The sequence below is a fragment of the Ovis canadensis genome, chromosome 12, assembly GCF_042477335.2.
Source record: "Ovis canadensis isolate MfBH-ARS-UI-01 breed Bighorn chromosome 12, ARS-UI_OviCan_v2, whole genome shotgun sequence".
NCBI lineage: Eukaryota > Metazoa > Chordata > Mammalia > Artiodactyla > Bovidae > Ovis > Ovis canadensis.
The window spans coordinates 78,301,493-78,323,965 of NC_091256.1; the positions used below are offsets into that span (position 1 = coordinate 78,301,493).

The 22,473-nt window shown below is 34.6% G+C and overlaps 1 protein-coding gene across 1 annotated transcript in view; it reads right to left on the reverse strand.

Annotated features, from left to right (window-relative positions):
- Window positions 1–22,473, reverse strand: part of TPR (translocated promoter region, nuclear basket protein) — a 63,680-nt gene that overhangs the window by 26,926 nt on the left and 14,281 nt on the right. Inside the window, exons 14-35 of the mRNA XM_069544140.1 lie at window positions 22,260–22,367; window positions 21,053–21,279; window positions 20,222–20,385; window positions 19,642–19,769; window positions 19,404–19,552; window positions 18,231–18,393; window positions 16,947–17,081; window positions 16,292–16,432; window positions 13,274–13,439; window positions 12,044–12,210; window positions 11,327–11,479; window positions 10,784–10,900; window positions 9,052–9,255; window positions 8,754–8,938; window positions 8,197–8,344; window positions 6,482–6,619; window positions 6,248–6,379; window positions 3,933–4,063; window positions 2,918–3,128; window positions 1,882–2,025; window positions 1,326–1,524; window positions 177–382 (exon numbers count right to left, since the gene is read on the reverse strand). Of these exons, the coding sequence (XP_069400241.1) occupies window positions 177–382; window positions 1,326–1,524; window positions 1,882–2,025; window positions 2,918–3,128; window positions 3,933–4,063; window positions 6,248–6,379; window positions 6,482–6,619; window positions 8,197–8,344; window positions 8,754–8,938; window positions 9,052–9,255; window positions 10,784–10,900; window positions 11,327–11,479; window positions 12,044–12,210; window positions 13,274–13,439; window positions 16,292–16,432; window positions 16,947–17,081; window positions 18,231–18,393; window positions 19,404–19,552; window positions 19,642–19,769; window positions 20,222–20,385; window positions 21,053–21,279; window positions 22,260–22,367 (3,516 nt within the window). The remainder of the gene's footprint in view (window positions 1–176; window positions 383–1,325; window positions 1,525–1,881; window positions 2,026–2,917; window positions 3,129–3,932; window positions 4,064–6,247; window positions 6,380–6,481; window positions 6,620–8,196; window positions 8,345–8,753; window positions 8,939–9,051; window positions 9,256–10,783; window positions 10,901–11,326; window positions 11,480–12,043; window positions 12,211–13,273; window positions 13,440–16,291; window positions 16,433–16,946; window positions 17,082–18,230; window positions 18,394–19,403; window positions 19,553–19,641; window positions 19,770–20,221; window positions 20,386–21,052; window positions 21,280–22,259; window positions 22,368–22,473) is intronic.

Below are 22,473 nucleotides of genomic sequence, written 5' to 3' on the forward strand. Positions count from 1 at the left end.
CTAGAGAAAGAAAACTACGGATTATTGCGCCAGACCTACAAGAGTCCACCCAACAATGCCATCAAAATTTTTTATTGTTAATTCTCTCTGACAGAGGCTCCTAAATCACTAGACATCTTCAAGCAAAATGTACAGAGAAAAAATGATTTGCCATTTAAACAGAACTGGCTGATTACCTTATTGGTAGGTTCCTGAGGCTCATCTCTTTGCTCAAGATGTCTCTCTTGATGCTCCCTGAGTTCTCTCTCCAAGCGACTAATTCGACCTTCGTACTGGGACTTAAGAGCAGTCATACGAACATCCAGTTCATCTTTCTGCTGATCTAAGGCTCCATTCCTTTGTTTAAGCTCTTCATTTTCTTTAGTTAGCTGATCTTTTACACCTAAAGTAACCACATCGTTATATTAATATCATAATCAAACAGTGGAAACAAAAAATATTTATGTACTTGGTAAGTACTCAAAGGCTGTATTGGATTCTATTCCTGAACTTTAGCATCTACAATAATTCTGGTATACTCTACATTTAAATAAGGAAGGTTTTATACATGTATTTATTACTCCAATATAAAATATACTCCAAAATAAAAAAAAAACACTCAGCTTTTCCTAACTAAGATCTCAAAAAAGATAAAGGATCTACCATAAACTAGTCAGCAGGAGCTCTTTTACATGGACTTTAAGTATTTTTAATATATTAGACTATAAAATTTTCATTTCATATAATTTACAGCAAAAGGTACTCTAGGATAATTAAGAAACTTGTTTTTTAAAAATGAAGTTGCCATTTTTAAAAAACTGCTCATAATAAAATTCAACCTACTTGGCATTTTATTTACCTACTACCAGACTGGTAAGCAAGGTGCAGTAAGGCCCTGAGTGTTGTAGCACTGGGATCCTCATACAGCTGACATGATGTTCTCCCTGAAGGGCTAATGGGGCCTCCATGAGTGAGGTACAGAAAACTCACTGAGAATGCTGCCTAGAATTTACAGAAGGCCTCTGGACAGTATACCATGGACCCAAAGGGTTACCATCAGAAGGCAGTAATAGTTACACACTGAAACAGAAGGACAGCTGTACTCCCTATCTACTATCAGTTAACAATTAAGAAAGACATCATAAATTAAGGATATCCTTATTACTTGAGAATTAAAACTGCTGTAATTTGAATCCAATTAAATAAACCTAATATCTAAAGTATGCAAACACATACACAGAAGTTACTTGGCAGTATTTACTTTTCTTTCCCATTTAATTGTAAGCCTGTATCAAATAACCAACTTTCACCATCAAACTCGAATCATAAAGCATTCAGAAACTTACCAGCTAAATGTGCAATTTTTGATTTTGCTGCTACAATGGCCTTTCTTGTTTTTTCTTCCTTTTCAGTTATCTGCTGTCGGAGTTGCTCTTCCTGTGTGGTTCTATCTTGAAGGTCCTGACGAAGTCGTGCAAGTTCAGACTGAAGCTCCAGAGTCTGCTCCTGGAGACTTCTTGCTTCTATCTCTTTCTCAGATAAAGTCTTTTTTAAAGCAAGACAAAGTATTAACCATGTAATTTAGCCAAATCAATATAACTACATCCCCTATAGAGTTAAAGCATAAAACTTATTAATCTGTTTAGATTAAATAAAAGTATAAATATAAAACGGTAATCAAGTGAGTGGACACCTGCAAGATGATTAGGTATTATCTGCATACATAAGTCATTCAAAGAAAAATTACATGTTTCCGTAAAATAAGAGAAAGTATCAGTGTTTAACACATTTTTCTTTTTTCAAAATTCCTTTATGACTGAATTATATTTCATTGTATTTTTCCAGCTTTTCAACAAGGAAACAATTAGGAACATACACCTTTCACTTCTCTTCTGCTCATACCTTCTGCAGGTTCTCCACTTGATTCTCGAGTGACTTTGACTTGGTTTCAGCTTGGCTTAGCGTCTCTTTGAGCTCCTGCATTTCCTGGACTGAGACGTGCTGTTCCTGATGGTCTCCAGAAGACTGAGCTGAGGTCTCCATGACCTAAGATGACAAACAGTAGTAATACACTTGCACATTTATATTCAGTAATTCTGCAAATTCATCTAAGAAAATAGTAAGTATATAAAGAAACTTACCTTTAAGGGTATTCATAAATAAATCTTCTATAAAACAACTTTAATGTCCAAGAGTAAGCTATTAGTTAAATAGGTTAGGGCTTTCCATACTACTGGGTATTAACCAGCTAATCAAAGTGATTACGCACTGTTTAACACAGAATTATCCAGAAAAACAAATCACTCATATGTAAAGGAAAGCATATTAAAGTATTAATAGTGGTTAATCGAGGGCTAAGAATTTTGAAATTTTTTCTTCATATATTTTCTAGTCTAACAAGTGCTAAATACACAATCAAGTCAATATACACGTTCTTTACCACTGGTAATCAAAAATAAAAATCAAGTCTAAAGTAAAACAAAGATTTAAAAATTCTTTTTGATAGATGGTTAACACAGAAAATTAAAGTAACACAACCTGATCAATTACAAGGAACTAGCACTTTTTGATAAATATCATTTTAATCAGCTAAATGAGTTCTTTAATGAGTTACAAGAAAATAGTTTTGAAAAGAACAATATTTGAAACTGGGAAACTAAATAAAAATGTGTAGCATTTACTATTATTTCTTTACGAATTTATGGTTCATTTTAGGACATACTAAAGACCTAATCTTAAACTAAATAAAATATCACATATAAGATTAAAAACCAATAACTAAATATTATGAATAAGGTTTTTGTAAGACTCATCCAAATATGCATATCCATATATCTAAATATACATAAAATTGTATAAATTATGTAGACCAAAACTGTATATATCAAAAAATCATATATATAAAGAATATATAAAAAGAAAACCACTTCAGAAATACCTTATCTTGTTGTGCTTTAAGTTCTTCATACTGAGTCTTGTACCTACGTCCAATTTTCTTGACTTGAGTAATAGTTTTAACCTTTTCTTGAATATCAATTATTTTGGCATCTAACTCCTTCTGGATGTTTTCCTTTTCTGTTCTTACTTTATTTAAATCTTCCTTTAGACTCTGGATTAAGTTCTGGTTGTTAGTCAAAGATGCACTTGATCTAAGCAAAACAGATGGGATAAAGTAGAAAGACTAAATATTTGAGACTTTTCAAATTTTAAAACCTTTTAAGTTATATTTTTCGGAGAAGGCAATGGCACCCCACTCCAGTACTCTTGCCTGGAAAATCCTATGGATGGAGGAGCCTGGTAGGCTGCAGTCCATGGGGTTGTTAAAGTTATATTTTTATTGTGTTCCTTTAGTGTGTGTTTTATTTAGGAAATTCTAAGAAAAGCACACACACTTCAAAAGAGAATTCCTTAACTTATGAACTTGTGGTACTTTAGAAAAATGTGACTGACTTATCACATGCCATATATACCCATTTTAGAGATGAGAAAAACTGAGCTATAAGTAACATGCACACTTTTACTCTATATGGTACCCAGAGTTTAATCCACATCTGCCTGATAGCAAAATCTAGAGGTTTTGTAGGCCACATACAGTGTTTGCTGTGTGTTCCTCTTCTTTTTTATGACATTTAAAGAAAGTGTCGGAGAAGGCAATGGCACCCCACTCCAGTACTCTTGCCTGGAAAATCCCATGGACAGAGGAACCTGGTGGGCTGCAGTCCATGGGGTCGCTAAGAGTCACACACAACTGAGCGACTTCACTTTCACTTTTCACTTTCATGCACTGGAGAAGGAAATGGCAACCCACTCCAGTGTTCTCGTCTGGAGAATCCCAGGGATGGGAGAGCCTGGTGGGCTGCCGTCTCTGGGGTCGCACAAAGTCGGACACGACTGAAGCAAACTTCTTTAAGATTGTCCAAGTTTTGTATACAATTTGAGATTAGTCCATATACCTTGCAATTTCAGCTTTAAGTCTTCCAATTTCTTCAGTCAATTGCTGAATACGCTTAGTGTGAACCTCCTTTTCAGAAAGCAGCTTACGATATTCTTCTGTATCTGGATCTTTCTGTTGACTCACTAGATGCTAGAATAGGAACAATGCATAACACAATTTTATGAAACTAATGTGCTATATTAAAATGTCAGAGTATCTAATTATGTTTACATTAGATGCTTGCATACATAGTGATCAATCATCAAATTATAAGAAAATAAAATCAAAGCTTTAGTTCCTTTGTTTAGCTAAGAGGTTTAGCCAAAATGAAAGGGGAAAACAAAGTAAATATGATTCATTATTCATTATTTTTCACAGCTGCAAAGGAACATTTCAGAATAGTTACAACAGAGTCAAATAAAGGGATCCAAAGAATCTATAAGCTTTTAATATTACATACACAATTTTATTAAAGTAACATATATAGGGAAAAAAAGTTCATCATGCATTACAAACAAAACAAGAAAATGAAAATAATCCTACATGCAATTGATTCCATTAACCAGAAAAGAAGGCAGCATAATTTAACACAAATATATCTAGGCTTGGGCAGATTATCCTTTCTGGATTTTTCAGACTCTTTGTGTGAATAAAAAAGCATGAAGGGGCTCTAAATTTTAAAATCCTATTCAGATATGAGTAGTTCTTTAGAGCATTTTCTAGGTGCTGGGTGAACTGCTTTATTTAATTTTTATAAAATGAATAGGGTGATTATGTCATTTACAAAATCAAGAAAAATTGTCTGAGAAAGACTAATGTCCTCATTTTCACAAAGCACATAGCTAGTACGAGGTAAGGCAGATTTCCAACTTCTTCTCTGAATACAGAGCTACAGCTTCTAATCACACTATGTGTGTGTATAGTATGTGAGGTTGTATCAATAACCTCAGATATGCAGATGACACCACCCTCATGGCAGAAAGCGAAGAAGAACTAAAAAGCCTCTTGATGAAAGTGAAAGAGGAGAGTGAAAAAGTTGGCTTAAAACTCAACATTCAGAATACTAAGATCATGGCATCTGGTCCTATCATCTCATGGCTAATAGATGGGGAAACAATGGAAACAGTGACAGACTTTATTTTAGGGGCTCCAAAATCACTGTGGATGGTGACTGCAGCCATGAAATTAAAAGATGCTTGCTCCTTGGAAGAAAAGCTATGACCAACCTAGATAGCATATTAAAAAGCAGAGACATTACTTTGCCAACAAAGGTCTGTCTAGTCAAAGCTATGGTTTTTCCAGTAGTCATGTATGGATGTAAGAGTTGGACTATTAAAAAAGCTTAGCACCGAAGAATTGATGCTTTTGAACTGTGGTGTTGGAGAAGACTCTTGAGAGTTCCTTGGACAGCAGGGAGATCTAACCAGTCCATCCAAAAGGAAATCGGTCCTGAATATTCACTGGAAGGACTGATGCTGAAGCTGAAACTCTAATACTCTGGGAACCTGATGTGAAGAACTATCTCACTGAAAAAGACCCTGATGCTGAGAAAGACTGAAGGTGGGAGAAGGGGATGACAGAGGATGAGATGGTTGGATGGCATCACCAACGTGATGGACAGGAGTTTGAGTAAACTCCAGGAGTTGGTGATGGACAGGGAGGCCTGGTGTGCTGCAGTCCATGGGATCGCAAAGAATCAGACACAACTGAGTGACTGAACTGAATCAATGTGTGGGTGTATTTTGTTGCTCAGTGGTGTCCGACTCATTGTGAACCCATGGACTGTAGCCTGCCAGGCTCCTCTGTCCAAGGGATTTTTCAGGTAAGAATACTGAAGTGGGTTGCCATTCCCTTCTCCAGGCGATCTTCCCAATCCAGGGATTGAACCCAGGTCTCCTGCACTGCAGGCAAATTCTTTATCGTCTGAGACACCAGGGAAGCCAAACATACTATGCTATATGGTTTTGTCTTCTTGCCCCCACCCCCCATAATATTGCAGTGAACAAGTCTTCTTAAAGTGCTTCAATGAATTATATAAATCCATTTCTCATGTACAAAAACATTTTAAAGACAAAGCAAAAGCCTAAATTTGGAATACAAATAGACAATTTAGCTTTTTTAAAAAATACAGACAGTATAACCAAAACTTTAAAAATTTAGTTATAAGCTTAATGCCTGACACATAGGTATATGTAACAAACAAGTCAGACTTTTACTGATCAATATAAAATACTTCCCACTAGCTCATCAAATATTTTTATCCTCTTAAACTTTACCCTATTATTTTTAAATCAACATGTTTTTATGTTTTGGAATGGGTTTGACTAAATTTACCTGGTTACGTGCTTTCCAACGTTTGACATCTTCTTCTAATAACTTCTTCTCTGCTTGCAACATACCACTTTTCTCACTCAGCTCAGCATTTGCTTCTTGTAAGGGTAAAATATCTAACTCCAGTTTCCTGACCTGAAAATGGTTTCAGTATTTTCTTTTAATATCTGATGCAAAAATTTATTTACAACATTACTAAAAATATGTCTCTCTATTCTTCATTTGTAAATTACAAACCTTGGCTTGCATCTGCTGTAGATCCTGTTCCAGCCTCTCCTTCTCTTCTCTCAGCATCTTATTGGTCTCCATGACTACGTTCATTGTTTCGGTTTTCTTCATCAGTTCCTCATGCTGGGCCATTGTTTTTGCAGTTACCTGAAGATTTCAAACATATGTGTACAGCAACATATACCAATAGATTAAGGTCTATGTTTTCCTACCAGCTCTAATCTTGCCTATAAAAATAAAAAGGATTTAAATGTCAACTTTTAAAACAATTTTTAGGAGTCTTACATGTTTATTTTTCTGAGATTCGTGCCAATTACAGAGTTCAAACATGCCAAGAAAATAAAAGATGAAAGTAAAAAGATACTACAAATCTCACCAACAAATATTTACATTAGGTAAAAACATTAATCCAGCCCTCTATCTTCCTGTTTCTATTCTTTTTCTTGCTACACTGAAATCAGGAACAGTTCTAAAATGATGTTATTTTGGTCCTCAGTTTTCCCCCCTTTTCAGAAACTCTTTCATTTCACTCAATTATTTCATCACTTTGATTCTGAGCAGTTTTACTGAATACTTGTTCAGTGTGAAGAACAGTTTTTCTGTTCTGAGTACAATTATCTAGTTTTTGCATGTATTACTTTATATCTTTACCATTTTTAAAGCCATCGTTCATGGTTGTCAGGCTACACTGCTTGACTTGGGCAGACATTATTTTTGATATAACTTAGGTTACTTCTTGACTCTCTCCCTTTGTATGTTAGGCTTGGCTGAGCTGGATATTTTGTAGTATTATTTGCCTTTATGTAGTCCAAAGGAACAGCAAAGAAAACACAGGAGACTGAAGGAATATACAATCTTCATTAGAAACCCTGATTCTGCTCTTTCCTGCAAGTGTTAGCTCCACTGAATCAGAGGGTCTGTTTATTATTTCCATAGTGAGATATTTGAATTTGAGTTGTTTTCTCAATAGGACGTAATTCTGTAACTTTTCATTTCTGTCTGAAAATGTAAATCCCGTAAGTCTACTTGTTCAATTAACCACTTTCTCCTATTTCATGGTTTCTCTCTAGTAGCCATTCCAACTATCTATCAGTTAAAAGAACATAAATGATTCAAGGTCTTAATTTCCTTCTTTCTAGATGTGGAGTTATATTATTGCATCTCCTCAGAATGAGGTTACACAGTAATAAGCTTTTGGTTGTTGAGTGGACACAGTTGAGCTTGTGTTGTGGTCATACATTCACCAAACACCTTTTTTCCCCACTTTGGTTGACTCTTTTGACTACATTGTACACCTCTGCTGAGAAAAAGAAAATTCCATAGCAAATTCAACCATTTTTGGTAGATGACTAATTTCTATAATGACAATTAAAGTAGTAAATAAAGATAACTGAAATTTATTAAGCACTCTGTGTGCACCAGACATAATTCAAAAGTTTCATGTGCACTAACTCAATTCTATTTTTATCACCCTCATATTACAGACAAGGACATTAAATAAGATGCCCAAGTAACACATCAAACAGTATGAACTAGAACTTGAAACCATGTAGTCTTGTTTATCATTAAGTCTCTTATCACTATACTGCACCAATGTTTAACATCTAATGAACTTACGAGTTTAAGAAGAATGCTTATTTCAAACTAAATTTTATGCTACCAGGAACTGAAATGAGTACATCTCTTGATTTAACAAGTACCTTCTTCGAGCTTAGGGTACATACCTGAACTTTCTCCCTTTCAGCATTTAGGCTATCCTGAAGTTCCTGCAGTTCTCTTTCTAAAAGTTCAACCCTTTGTCGATATCGCAGGCTCTCAACTTGAGCCACTTCAAATCTAGTTTCAGCAATTTCTTTTTCTCGTCGTATAAATCTACAAAAATATGTAAGATGTTATTTGAATAGATTAATGCCAGTAACAGAACATTCAAAAACTTGGATAATTTTTAAGATAACAAAATTATTCACTTTAAAAACTATTTTCAGACAGTGGTTTCTACTTTAAAATAAATCTGAAAGGCATTTACTTTTCTAAGGAAGCCATTCAAGTTCTTACTGTCAGATTCAACTTGAATTCATATATTTAAATCGGCATATGTCTAAATGTCAAGTGACCACCAATTGGGTGGCAGTGGGTTTGTTGACTCTATGTGACAAAACAAGCTTTGTATTTATTTACCTAAATAACATAACTTCCACTGGCCTAATTTATACACTTACAGTGTAACTTCATAATTGTTGCTCATCACAGAAGTAAAGCACTAAGAATTTATCGGATTTACCTGAGAATTTCTAAAATTTGTTCTTGAGATTTTCCTTCTTCACTGAGAGATACATTCAATGGACCTTGTACACCTTCCTTCATCGAGGAAACGACTTTGTCACTTAATTTTTCAATCTGATCATGAAGTAACCTGTTTTGTTTTTCTAGATCTTCACAGCGAGACACACTCTTAGAAACTTCATCCTATAAGCCAAGAGTCTATCATATAATAACAGATTTTCCAATGTATGTTAAAAAACAATAAAAAAAAAACCCAAACCCTTCAATTCTCCAGAACATTCTATTATGAACAATACCTTTAACATTCTCTCTCTTTCTTCCCAAGATGCTTTACATTCCAACAACTGTGACTCTGCTTTTTGGGCTGTTTCTTCCAAGTGCTGACGCACTGAGGCCATTTTGGAAACCTGTTCCTTGGCAGCTTGGAGAGCTTCAACATCAGCAGCATGCAGCATCAATTCTCTCTCATACTTATTCTGAGCTTCCACAGCTATTTTAGCCTGAAAGGAATTATTGCCCCATTGACACAGGTTAAAATTCCATAAGGCCAGTCTTTGAAAAGATGCACACTGTATTACTCACAGCAATAAATGTGAACACAATCTAAATGTTCCAAAATATCTAGGAGAATAATGAAAAATTATGCTGTACCTATTTGATGAAGTGTTAAACAACTGTTCAAAATGAAACTTAGATGAGGTAGTAACTTGGAACAGACTTTATGAAATAAAGACTAAATATAACTCAGTTACATAAAATATATGCATATATACACACAAGTGAAAAAGGAAAATGAAAATAATCTATTTGAATACTGAATCATGGATACATTCTTTGATTCTAATTTCCAACGTTACAATGTTTGGCAATAAGCCAACGATAATTCATTTTTGTCTACTTTACCTTCAGTGTGAAGCACTTTCCCTTATACTCCATTTCTAAAATAATCCTGTTACATATACATGTTATGCATGTAAGCAATATGCTATTAACATACCACCAATCAGAAAAATGAGAATGTTACCAATACCCTTACATGTATTCCTTTCCCATTCTACCATTTCCATAATCCTCATTTTCCTGAATTGTTTTATCATCTCTTATTCATAACAAACTATAAAAAGCAGTATCATGTATATATGTGTGCGCGTGTATGTATATATACTTAAATAATGTGCCTTTGTACTGTTAAAGCTTATAAACGGTGATGTATAGAAATCTGCATAAGCTCAGTAATGCATTAAAAATGTTTCCAAAATGTCCCTGTTTTGCTGAGGAAAAGTATCTCTATCTTGTCTATAGTACAGCTTTACAACTAGACTTAGTGTAGTACTGCAATAGTGAAAGAATGCTCGCAGGTGAGATCAAGTACCCGTTTACTCTTCTACTCCTATTTTTATGTATTTTCTCCATTTACCAATGTTGTTTTGTTAATGGATATGGCTCTACAGACATCTCTTTTTTTCTTCAAAGTCTGCTTTAGGCATCTTTGCTTTTATGGAAGACCTAGGTTAGTATCTATTTCTGCTAAACAAAAGAAATCCAAAGAGGACTACTGCTTTTACAGAAAAGTGAAAACAGTGTTCAGCATTTGTTTAGTAGATGCCATTATTGAGGCAGTGAGCACCCTGAGTAGCAAGAGGGGTATCGCCAAGCTCCTTCCACAGGAACTACACTCAGCATCTCAGCATCAAGCCGTCATAGCTTTGGACTGTGAGCGTCTATGTTTTATCTCTATTTAATCTGTGTTTCCATTAGGAAGATGTGACCTGAGATAACTGTTTCTTCACTTTATGCCATTTCAGCTTTCACAGGAATGTTCTACTTCTGGACAGCAGGGGAAACCTGGCCTTACTTTTAGCTTTCGTCTATACTTATCAGTTGATCTTATTCCAAGTGCCCTAAGAGTGGAAATAGCTTGCATGTTTTATAAAATGCACCAATCCCCCAAATGTATTACTATACTCAAAGAACTGTGCCCTAAGATCAAAGCTCACTTTCTAATAACTGGCTCTGAATGATACTTACTTGTTCCTGACAGTCCCGTCTGGCTTGCTGTTCATTACTCAAAGCTGTGCTTGCTCTCTGAAGAGCTTCTTGTACTTCATTCTGAACACTATTGAGTGTTTTCTTTAACTCAGACAACTAAATTGAAGAACAAGATTAAAACCAAGAGTTAATTGCAAATTTACTTTAAAATTATCGAAGTCAGGTTTTTAAAAATACAAGTAGCCCAAGACTTATTAAGTTTAAATAGTTTATCACCTGATATATTATGCAAATTTTGCAGGCCTTTATTCATTCCATATTATTAAAAATGTGTACAAAAGTAAATTTTTAGGCAGAGGCTTCTGAAAAGCAACACTGATATCTAATACCATAAAGTAGTCTCAAGTATCCAAAAGGAGACATGTATAGATCAGAGTAAAATACAAAACTAAAATAGTTATATACGGTATGTGTTCAATCAGTATCTGCTGAGAATAACTGAATGGTAATTAATGAGCTAGATAAAAGGATCTAAATCCTCGTAACAGAAAAAGTGATCGGTATGGTAATAACCTAATTTACCTGTTGCTCCATGCTCTCTATGGCTTTTCTCTTGTCATCCTGCAGTTCCTGTTTCTCCTTCTCTGCCTCCATCAGCTTCTTCTCCAGCTGTGTCTGGAACTCGGCTGACTCTTTTAAGCGAACTTCAATATTCTTACGAACTTCTTCTGTCACCTTTACCATCAACCAAACAGTAGGGTACAAAGAATACACACATTTAAAATTATACAATTCCTTTCCCCAAATCAAAGCTAAATTTATTTAGATAGGTAAGAAGGGGATTTATTTAGAAACTCTGTTCATAAGACAGTGTGGGCCATCTCAGAAGGCAAGACTGGCCTAAGCTAAATTTAAAATATACTAAAATTCACAAATGGAATACACTGGCCTTCCTATCTCAGCTGATAGTGCCTATTACAAGGAATAACTTCCTATCTTTACTATTCAAATGATGCTTTCCTTCAAGGCCAGGCAAAAATGCCATCTCCCCTGTGAAGTCATGCATACTCAAAAGACAAACAATCTCGCCTACCACCCACTCACATCAGCATTTCATCTGTACTTCTTCTATAGGAATATACTTCCAATGTTCTACAAATTTTGTGTGATTATTTTGTTGTATCTGGCACTTTTATGAGGTAAGTGCAATGCCAGTTGAACCCACACTTTTACACAGTGCCTTACACATCCTAACTTAAAAAAAAAGTACATGCAAACTGACTTCAAAATTGTATATACCTGTTTCTCCTTGTTGAGGGACTCTTCCAAACTAGTAACCATTGCACGATACTGTTCCACATTACTAGTGCTTGTTTTGAGTCTTTCCTTCAAGTCATTCACCTGCTCTTCTGCCTGCCTTAGCTGGCTCAGAAGGTCATCTATATCTTCTTTGTTGCTAGGCTGACCTAATAGATTTAACAGCTTTCTTAAAATTAACATTTTAAATGATATCAAAGATGACTACTATTAAAGAATTTGTGAAAAAAGAATTTGTGAAATAAGAATTAAGGCTGAGATGTAGAAGTATTTAACTATCTAGAAAGTTTATTTCAACCTATGCTGAATACCAAAATAAAAACAGGTTACAGTCAGTAGGTTATTTAAAAACAAAAATGTTTAAGTATTTGAACTCTGCTGTTACAAATATTTTTTAAAAGGTATTTAAAAGAGAATATAAAATAATTCCACTAAACTGAAATAGCTACTTGTAGAAATTAACACTCTTAATTTAATTAAACCACTGTTTATGCCAAAATGCTACAGCTTGAAACATTTAGAGTAATTCTCATTCTAAAATTCACAGAAAAGGAAGAAATTACAGATTAAAAAAAGAATGTTTTCTTACTATATGGTAATAAGAAGAAAGGAGTCTTAGAGAATTATATATATACAATATATATCACATACATACACATGTTTACTTATGTTTTAAATTTCTCTTCCATATTAAGAAAGAAGTAAGGCCATGTAGAAAGATTACTTGGACTCAATGGGTTTGCATTTGAAATAATGTATTGACAAAGAGTAGCAAAACCTAATGAGACAAACCTTTTCCCTGCAGCTGTCAATGAGCAAAGATTAGGAATACTGCTCTAAAGAGATCAAACAAATCCATGATTTCTGTAAGTGAGCCTTATCATTACATATTTAGCAAGTAACTTCATCTCAAAAGGGAGTTAAAAATTCAAATTATTAACCCTCCACAAGAGAAACACTCTTAAAGCATCAATGAAATGGTTTCAATAACTGGAAAACTAAGAGCATATCTTGGTCAGCTGCCACATATACAACTATTCTGAATCTTTCAAGTCTATGCATTTATTAATTTAGGTGGAAAACTGGGCTTTACTGTATGAAGAGTAAAGTTTTTTGTTTAAATCTTTTGCTAGTATCTATGAAAACAATGGCTACTTATTTACAGGATATGTTATAAACCTGGCACTTTTGTCAGCCTACTTAATTATTTACCTTTACCAGTTCTCTGTGAAGACTGAGAAGCAAGTTGGACTTCCATATTACTGAGGTGTTGTTTCAATGAAGCAATTTCCTTTTGAGCATTTTTTAATAGTTCTTTTGTGTTAAGATGAAGATTTGTCTCAGTATCCAGCTGTCTCTTTGTATCTAAAAGTTGAACCTATAAGAAAAAAAATACATTAACCCTACAAACACTATCTTTCAATTTTTAAGTAACTAGAGGTTCAAATTACCTTTTTACAGAACTTTAAACTGGCTAAAACAGAGCAACAGAACTGACATTTACCTCCTGAACTGAAACAACCAAAATAAATCAACAACAACAAAAAAAGACAAAATGCTTTGAACCAACTGAGATAGGAAACAGAAGAGATGAACCCTACAATTTCTCAGCTTATTGATTTAAGATTGTCCAGGCTAAGCAAAGGGAAAGGAAAATGAGGCCACAGACTTCATGAACTAGGAACATACAACTCAGAATAGAAGAAGGCCAGAGCAGCTTGAATTCATAAAACAGAAAGACTATCAGAGAAGACAGCTTCCCAGACATACTATTGTGGAGACTTGCACAGGTTCCCTTCTTGAATAATGAGCAAAAGAGTGATCAGTGCATGCCTGTGAAAATACTCCAGACGGCAAAAAATCAAACAGAGACTGGAGTGGTCTGAAGACTGAAGACTCTGGTCCTCACAGCAAGTCAGGAATAATGCCTGTTTCTAGCAGCCTGACTGAAAAAGCTCTTAATTCACTGGACTCTGGGACTACACCTCAGGAAGATTTGCCTTGGCTCAGTTCAATTGCTCAGTCATGTCCGACTCTTTGTGACCCCATGGACTGCAGCATGCCAGGTTACCCTGTCTATCACCAACTCACGGAGCCAACTCAAACTCATGTCGAGTCAGTGATGTCATCCAACCATATCATCCACTGTCGTTCCCTTCTCCTCCTGCCTTCAATCTTTCCAAGCATCAGGGTCTTTTTCAATGAGACAGTTCTTCACATCAGGTGGCCAAAGTATTGGAGTTTCAGCTTCAGCATCAGTCTTTCCAATGAATATTCAGGACTGATTTCCTTTAGGATGGACTGGCTGGATCTCCTTGCAGTCCAAGGGACTCTCAAGAGTCTTCTCCAACACCACAGTTCAAAAGCATCAATTCTTTGGCACTCAGCTTTTTTAATAGTCCAACTCTCACATCCATACATGACCACTGAGAAAACCATAGCCTTGACTAGACGGACCTTTGTTGGCAAAGTAAAGTCTCTGCTTTTTAATATGCTGTCTAGGTTGGTCATAGCTTTTCTTCCAAGAAGCAAGCGTCTTTCAATTTCATGGCTGCAGCACCATCTGCAGTGATTTTGGAGCTCCCCAAAATGAAGTCTCTATTTCCATGGTTCCCCCATCTATTAGCCATGAAATGATGGGACTAGATGCCATGATCTTAGTATTCTGAATGTTGAGCTTTAAGCCAACTTTTCCACTCTCCTCTTTCATTTTCATCAAGAGGCTGTTTACTTCTTCACTTTCTGCTATAAGGGTGGTGTCATCTGCATATCTGAGGTTATTGATGTTTCTCCCAGCAATCTTGATTCCAGCTTGTCCTTCATCCAGCCCAGCATTTTGCATGATGTATACTGCATATAAGAGAAACAAGCAGGGTGACAAGACACAGACTTGACGTACTCCTTTCCTAATTCAGAACCAGTCTGCCATTCCATGTCCAGTTCTAACTGTTGCTTCTTGACAGTTTGTTGTGATCCACACAGTCAAAGGCTTTGGTGTAGTCAATAAAACAAAAGTGGATGTTTTCCTGGAACTCTGCTTTTTCTATGATCCAACAAACGCTGGCAATTTGATCTCTAGTTCCTCTGCCTTTTCTAAATCCAGCTTGAACATCTGGAAGTTCACGGTTCCTGCTTGAAACCTGGCTTGGAGAATTCTAACCATTGCTTTGCTAGCATGTGAGATGAATGCAACTGTGTGGTAGTTTGGACTTTCTTTGGCATTGCCTTTCTTTGGGATTGGATGAAAACTGACCTTTTCCAGTCCTGTGGACCACTGCTGAGTTTTTCAAATTTGCTGGCATATTGAGTGCAGCACTTTCACAGCATCATCTTTTAGGATTTGAAATAGCTCAACTGGAATTCCATCACATCCACTAGCTTTGTTCATAGTAATGTTTCCTAAGGCCCACCAAACTTCCTCTAGGTGGGTGATCACACCATTGTGGTTATCTCGGTCATGAAGATCTTTTTTGTATAGTTCTGGGTATTCTTTGCCACCTCTTCTTAATACCTTCTGCTTCTGTTAGGTCCATACCATTTCTGTTCTTTATTGTGCCCATCTTTGCATGAAATGTTCCCTTAGTATTTCTAATTTTCTTGAAGAGATCTCTAGTCTTTCCTATTTTATTGTTTTCCTCTATTTCTTTGCACTGATCCCTGAGGAAGGCTTTCTTATCTTTCTTTGCTATTCTTTGGAACTCTGCTTTCAAATGAGTATATCTTTCCCTTTCTCCTTTGCCTTTCACTTCTCTTCTTTTCTCAGTTATTCATAAGGCCTCCTCAGACAACCATTTTGCCATTTTGCATTTCTTTTTCTTGGGGACGGTCTTATCACTGCCTCTTGTACAATGTCATGAACCTCTGTCATAATTCTTCAGGCACTCTATCAGATCTAATCCCTTAAATCTATTTGTCCCTATTTTTTACAACTTATTAGGCATGCTTTGAGTCTGCCTAATATATTCTAAAACATAGACTCAAGAGAAGCACTATTTTCAGTTAACTTAACTTCAGTCCAGAAGAAAACTCAAGATTTAAAGAAAAATATCCGGCACCCCTCAGGATAAAACTCATAATGTTATGGCACCCAGTGAAAAATTACTAGGCATACAAAAAGGCAGGCAAAACTTAAAGAGTCTGTAAGAGATCTCTTCAAGACTGTGCTTCAACATGAGCTTGATTTTTAAACAGAAATATTCTATAGAAATTCAGAACACTGATAAGACTCACATCCAGATTTCTAGTAAGTGTATGCCTCTGTTCCACCTCATTCTCCAACTTCTTCTTTAGATGGGATATTTCATGTTCCAGTTTTTCTATCTGGCTACTAAGCCTTTGTTTGGTTTCTGTTTCAGATCGCTCTAATATTCCCTAAGGATAGAAAAAAAAAATTTGGTTATACTTAAAAAAAGTAAGAACAAATGAACAACAACAACAAAAACTCAAAGGCAACTGGAAATTCCAGGAATAGAACTCATTTCTGCATGAAGATCGAAAACATTTACCAAGAAGATATTTTGACATTTTCCATAGTAAAACATCTATTTAATAGGGAAAATAAGAACCATATTACCACAGCCAGATTTCTTCATGTTTTGAAGAACATAAACCAAAGATTTAATCTTGAAAACAATTCAACTGTATAGGACTCTGTAAACATAGACCTGAGGATCAAAACTGCCAATTGCCTGGCTTCAGTCAGTTCTCCTTCAATGTTTTACTTGAAATACTGATGTCTTAAATAAACTTCAAAATTCAATGATCACCATAACACATGACAAAAATGACATAAACGTTCTTATTAAGAAAACTGAGATACAATGTTAAAATTATTCAAATTAAACTTAAAAATTTTTTTCTACTTATCCCTTTTTTATTTGGTTACCTGAATTGTTTGCAGATTAGTAAGCAGTAAGTTTTGCCCTCTTTGTTCGGCCAACAAAGATTCTCTTTGCTGAGAAAGACGGACTTCTGACAATTTAAGCATTTCCTTTTCCTTTTTCAGATTTTCTGCTCTTACCTTGAGTCAAGTACAAATTTAAAAAAAAGTGTTGAAAAACAATGTGTCAAATGTAATAACACAGTTATAAGTTTCATGTATTGAATTATGAAACAAATATCACTGGAAATACCAATAAATTCAAAGGAAAAATTCTTACAATTACCACAAATACATATATTATCTTTGGTCCAGCAAATCAAGACTTAAAAAAAAAAAAAAACCAACAAAAATCTAAAATGCCACAGTATAAGATGCAAAATTATAAAACTATGCAATAGTCACACCTGCATACTATTCAACTATGCAAGTTTTAGAAACTAAACTTGGCTTCTAAGTATCTGTTTGAGTGCTGACTTATCTATTTGAACTTTTTTCCCCCATGAGGAGTATCTTCTGAGTTTCAGAGGATAGATATACAAGGGCTTGCTGAAAATCAATATCCTCAAAGTATACATATTTACAGGATGAGTCAAAAACTATCAATTATAAAACTTATTCCACCAGTTTGAAACAGTGCTGCTGTCTATTCGCCACAAAGGAGTGAGGACAAGACAGAAATAACAGAGCCAACAGAATTAGAAAAGCTAAGTTTTAAGTCCCAACCAACCTGTATCTCATGATGGCCCGCAAAAGGGCAAATTACTTAGCTTCTGAGTCCTTTTCAATACGTAAAATGAGGGGATAACTATACCAAGATCATAGATAAAGATTAAAAAGTTATGAGAAATAAGTTTATAAAAAGCAAAACTCTTATGAGAATCTATCATCAAAGACTTTAGAATTTAAGTTGAAAGTACTGTGAATTTCTGATCGACACTTACATTTATGTTGCAATTCAGGAACAGAGTTCAATGCTAATGAAAATTGTATACTGTTTTTTACTAGAAATGAGCAAGAATGGATAAAATATTCATCCATAGCCTTTGTTGTAACCAAAGAAATCTTAGCCCAGAAAAACCAACCTCTTTCCCTTTCCTCTTTTACTAGAAACAATCACTCAACTGCTCTGATGGACAGATGGATGCCAGGAAACTATTTGATAAGGATGTATAATCCACAGACCTCAAAAATCTACATTATACCAACCAGTAAAATCAAAGTAATAATTAAAAAACAAGTGTCAAATGCAATTTATAACATAAGACAGATAATAGACATTGGCCTCACTTCTGCAACAGCTAGCTTTTCATTAGCGCCTCTCAAATCTTGCGTCATTGTGTTGATGATCTGTTCTTGCTTCTGAGTCGTTGCAGTGAGTTTCTGATTTCTTTCATGTAGGGATGTTATTTCTCGACGGTATCCTTCAACATTATCTTGTAGCATTTCATAACTGATATGAAAGAAAAATAATTCTGTAAGCAAATGAAATACTATATCCTAGCTCAATTTCTTGAGTTTCACAAGAGCTTAATTTTATATGATTGATAATATGAAAAATATGATTTGTGTAATAATGTAAAAATCTTCATTCTTTTTTCTAAACAAGTTTAGCAGTTAAATTCAAATTCTAAATAAGCACTGTATTTCATGCTGAATTAACTTTTTAATCTTACGTACAAGCATTTTAATTGTATTCAAAATAACGTCAATATAATGTTCATACAGGAAGACACCCATCACAATGCAGTATGCAATTTAAGGTATTTATGCATGGTTAGTGACGGATTTTTGCCAATCCTTTTTTTCCCATCTATAATTCTTCACCTTATTGCCTTATGTGCTTATGTCTTATGTGCTTAAAAGCTTAAAAGTGGCTGGCTAGAGATATCAGCATAGGGGAAAATGGTGCTTTCACTAGGATATCAAATTGTTGGAAAATACAGACTGCTGGTCATACTTGCAAACAGTCTGATCATGCAGTATACAAAGAAGTAAGTTTTCCCTAACTTGATAAACTAACAACTACTCAATGGCTCTGTTAACTATGGAATGAAATTTACTGTTATTCTTCTGCAAGTAACCAAAAAAGTCAATTTTCCCAAAATTAACTCTAGCACTTGCTTCTCTTCTACCTAGATTACAAAAGGCTGAATGAATTTCTCTTACTTCTCTTATCCTCCTTAATTAAAATAATTAAGTCCTATGGAAACAGTATGTCCTTTAATCTCAGGAAGGAAAAATAGAAACATTCCTTATATGAACTTACCTGGACCCCTTAATAACATTCACAGGAATGTTATTAATGTTATTAATCAAAAGTGAAAAATGAACCCCTGTAACTTCTCAACCTGGATCAGAACCCACCAAAAAAAGTAATACCACCACAAACTAACCCTTGAATTTGATTCCACTGAATATCAACTATTATGTTTAAACGTAACTTTGGAAAAGAAAATTTACCGTTTAGAAGCAAAATCTAGCTGGGTAGAGATTTTGGTATTTTGTGATCGCAAATCTGTGACTTGCTCCTGAAGTTTCTCAAGCTGCTCATTCTGCATTTTTTCATTATCTGCCTTTTCTTTTTTGTAGTTCTCAAAAATTTCCTGCAGCTAAATATTAGAGAAATTATTAGATGAAATTATTACATGTTCTCAAAAATGTGACTCAAGATAAAGATGTCAAGTTAGGGGTATTTTACCTGTTTAAGTGCAGCCTTAGCTTCTATAGCCTCTGCTGGCTCAATTACTGGAGCAGGAGTGGAAGCAGTCTGTGATGTACTTGAACGTTTTGGAGTTGACACAAGAGAAATATCATCTAAGCTTGAAGCTTCAGAAATGTAAAAAGAATGATGTAATGCCTCTTCACAAAATACATCATGATCAGAAGTCAACAGGCTGACTTATTTAAACCACAAGATTATAGAAATTATGAAACAAAGAACCTACTAAATAACTTACTACAATTATTTATGACTTCTAGTTAAATAAAGGTAATGTTTGCAGGCTAAACGTTAAAACATAACAAAAATAAGTAATATAATTCATTGACTCTCAGACGTGTACTTTGCAACAATGATCAGCATTTTTCTTACCTAAAATAATGGTGTATTTTAGAACTGATGATGTATTACAATCACTCATATATGGTAGCCATACTTGAAGTTATCATTATTAGAGCAGACATTGCTCATGTAGCAAAATCCATTCCCTAATATACATTTCAGAAATATTTCCCAGAAATACTTGGAAACTTTTAAGATAACATATAAAAACTCCTACCCTGTAAAGGAATGGCAACTCCCGTTGTCTGTGACAACAGAATTCGGTACATATCACGCTGACGAACTATAGAATCAACAAGCTGCATCTGATGTTGCCGTGATTCACGGAGTTGTTCCAATTCAGCGAGGGCATTCTCAAGTTTGACCTGAAGCTCAGAAATTCTGCAAGAAAATAAATCAAGTCTATTTAACAGGACTGAGATTGAGAGGCAGTTATAATTTCTACTACAAATTGACTAAGCATTTTATTGCCTGTCATTAAGCATAGTATTTTCATCTCTCTTATCCTTTCCTTCTTTTGTTGCTATTTTAAGAATAGCTTTTAAAATCCCCACATAGGACTCAGGTACTCAACAAGGTCATCTGAAAAATTTGTTTGCAAAAATCAAACCAATTCCACTGAGTCCAAATTCCATTCTTCTTGCTTTCATAGCCATTTCTCCTTCTCTAGCACCAAAATGATTATTTCAAAAGATTCTTTCCTTTGAGTTATTCTTAAGCATCTTCTTCATGAAGCCAGGTCTGTTCCCCCAAATCTAGGCTGGGTCTCACACTTCTATGCTCTCACAGAAAGGCTTTTCTCTATTACTGCACAAATCACACTGAACTAAAATAATCTATTTATTGATCTTATTATCTATCTCACTTACTAACCATCTCATCCAAAAACTGGGGTCCTTCAGAGTAGAATTTTTCAGCAATATGGTTGCTTGATTTTATTTTTTTTTCTCCTAAATCACTATATTCCCAATATCCAGTACTATTTAAGGCACATAAAAAGTTTTCAATAAATGTTTGCTGAATAAACCAAAGTAAGTCTATTGCTTACTTGGATGAAGTTGTTTCTTGTTCTTCTCTTTCTCTGGTTTCCCCAAGTTCCCGAAGGGCCACTAAGAGACGTTGATTTTGCTGTTGAAGCTCTTCAATGTTTCTGTAAGATACTAGATGCTGTGATATTACTTCAGATGAACTACTTATATCAGCAGAGCTTACTTCCTCATCACGGATTACATGGTTACCCCTCGCTTCTTCAAGTTCCATCAGAAGCACTCTAATCTAAAAAAAATTTTTAATATATTATCAAATAGTATTGGTTTTGACTTTGGAAATGTTTAGAAGTGAAAATTTTCAAATGACAAGGTTACTTTATCAGTACCTTCGATGGAGTATTAAATTATCTTGAAAAAATGAATTTTTAAGATTATTTTACATATTAAGAACAAAATAAAGAAAATCTTAATCAGAAAAATTATTTCTCATTTCTATGAAAAGTATGTAATGAATACTGTTATTTTTTAAAAAGAAGTCAAATTATAATTCCAGAGGCATGGTTCCATTTTTGTAAAACAATGACCATATAAAACACTCAGAAATATATACCCATTGTGTCTGTACGCTTGCATTTGTATGCTTAGATATGTATTACATAGTTGGGCAGAAGAGGAGCATGGGAAATAGATGCTAACTTCATTTATGCAAAATTTTTATCTATGTCTGTGTTTGCATATTTGTTGTTGTTCAGTCATTCTACATACAAAAATTAAGGTAAAATATATGAACAAAACAGATCTACATCTCCAAACTTAATCCGTTAAAAAAAAAAAAAGTGTTAGGGGAATGCACTTACAGATGCATATACAAAATAAGTGATTTTATTTCAGTAAAAACAAAGAATGCTTACATATGTTCACATATGCTCACATGTATCTGTACATAAAAGAAGATGTGAAAGAATACACACCAGTCTGCTAACTCTGGGACTTGAACTGTGGGAAGATAACTCTTTTATCTTTGAATTATTTCATTAATTACAACCAGTTATCTTCAAACTGAAAATTTATCAAATGCTTAAAGAAAGGAAAAAAGGGAGGGGCTAAGAGTAAACAATGACTAGACTGCAATTCATTTAGAGCAGTTTTCTCAGTTGATGAGAATTTCGTATGTACTAGTTCTATCTTACATACTTGGAAACAAACATTACTAGGCAGGCAGTTCAGGAAAACAAAATAAAATAGGAAAAGAAACAAAAAACTAACCTGTTGTGAAAGATCTTTTATTTGCACTTCCATTCTTTGATTGTCTCTTTCAAGCACAGATGAATGTTTATTGGCTTTATCTGTGTCCTCCTGCAATCGCTGAATCTCCTTTAAAAATGAAGTCAAGTGAAAATTCTGTATTTTCTTCTAAGATGCATACAAACAGCAGTTACACAAATAACAAAAGTATACAGTGCTCAAATATCACAGTAAT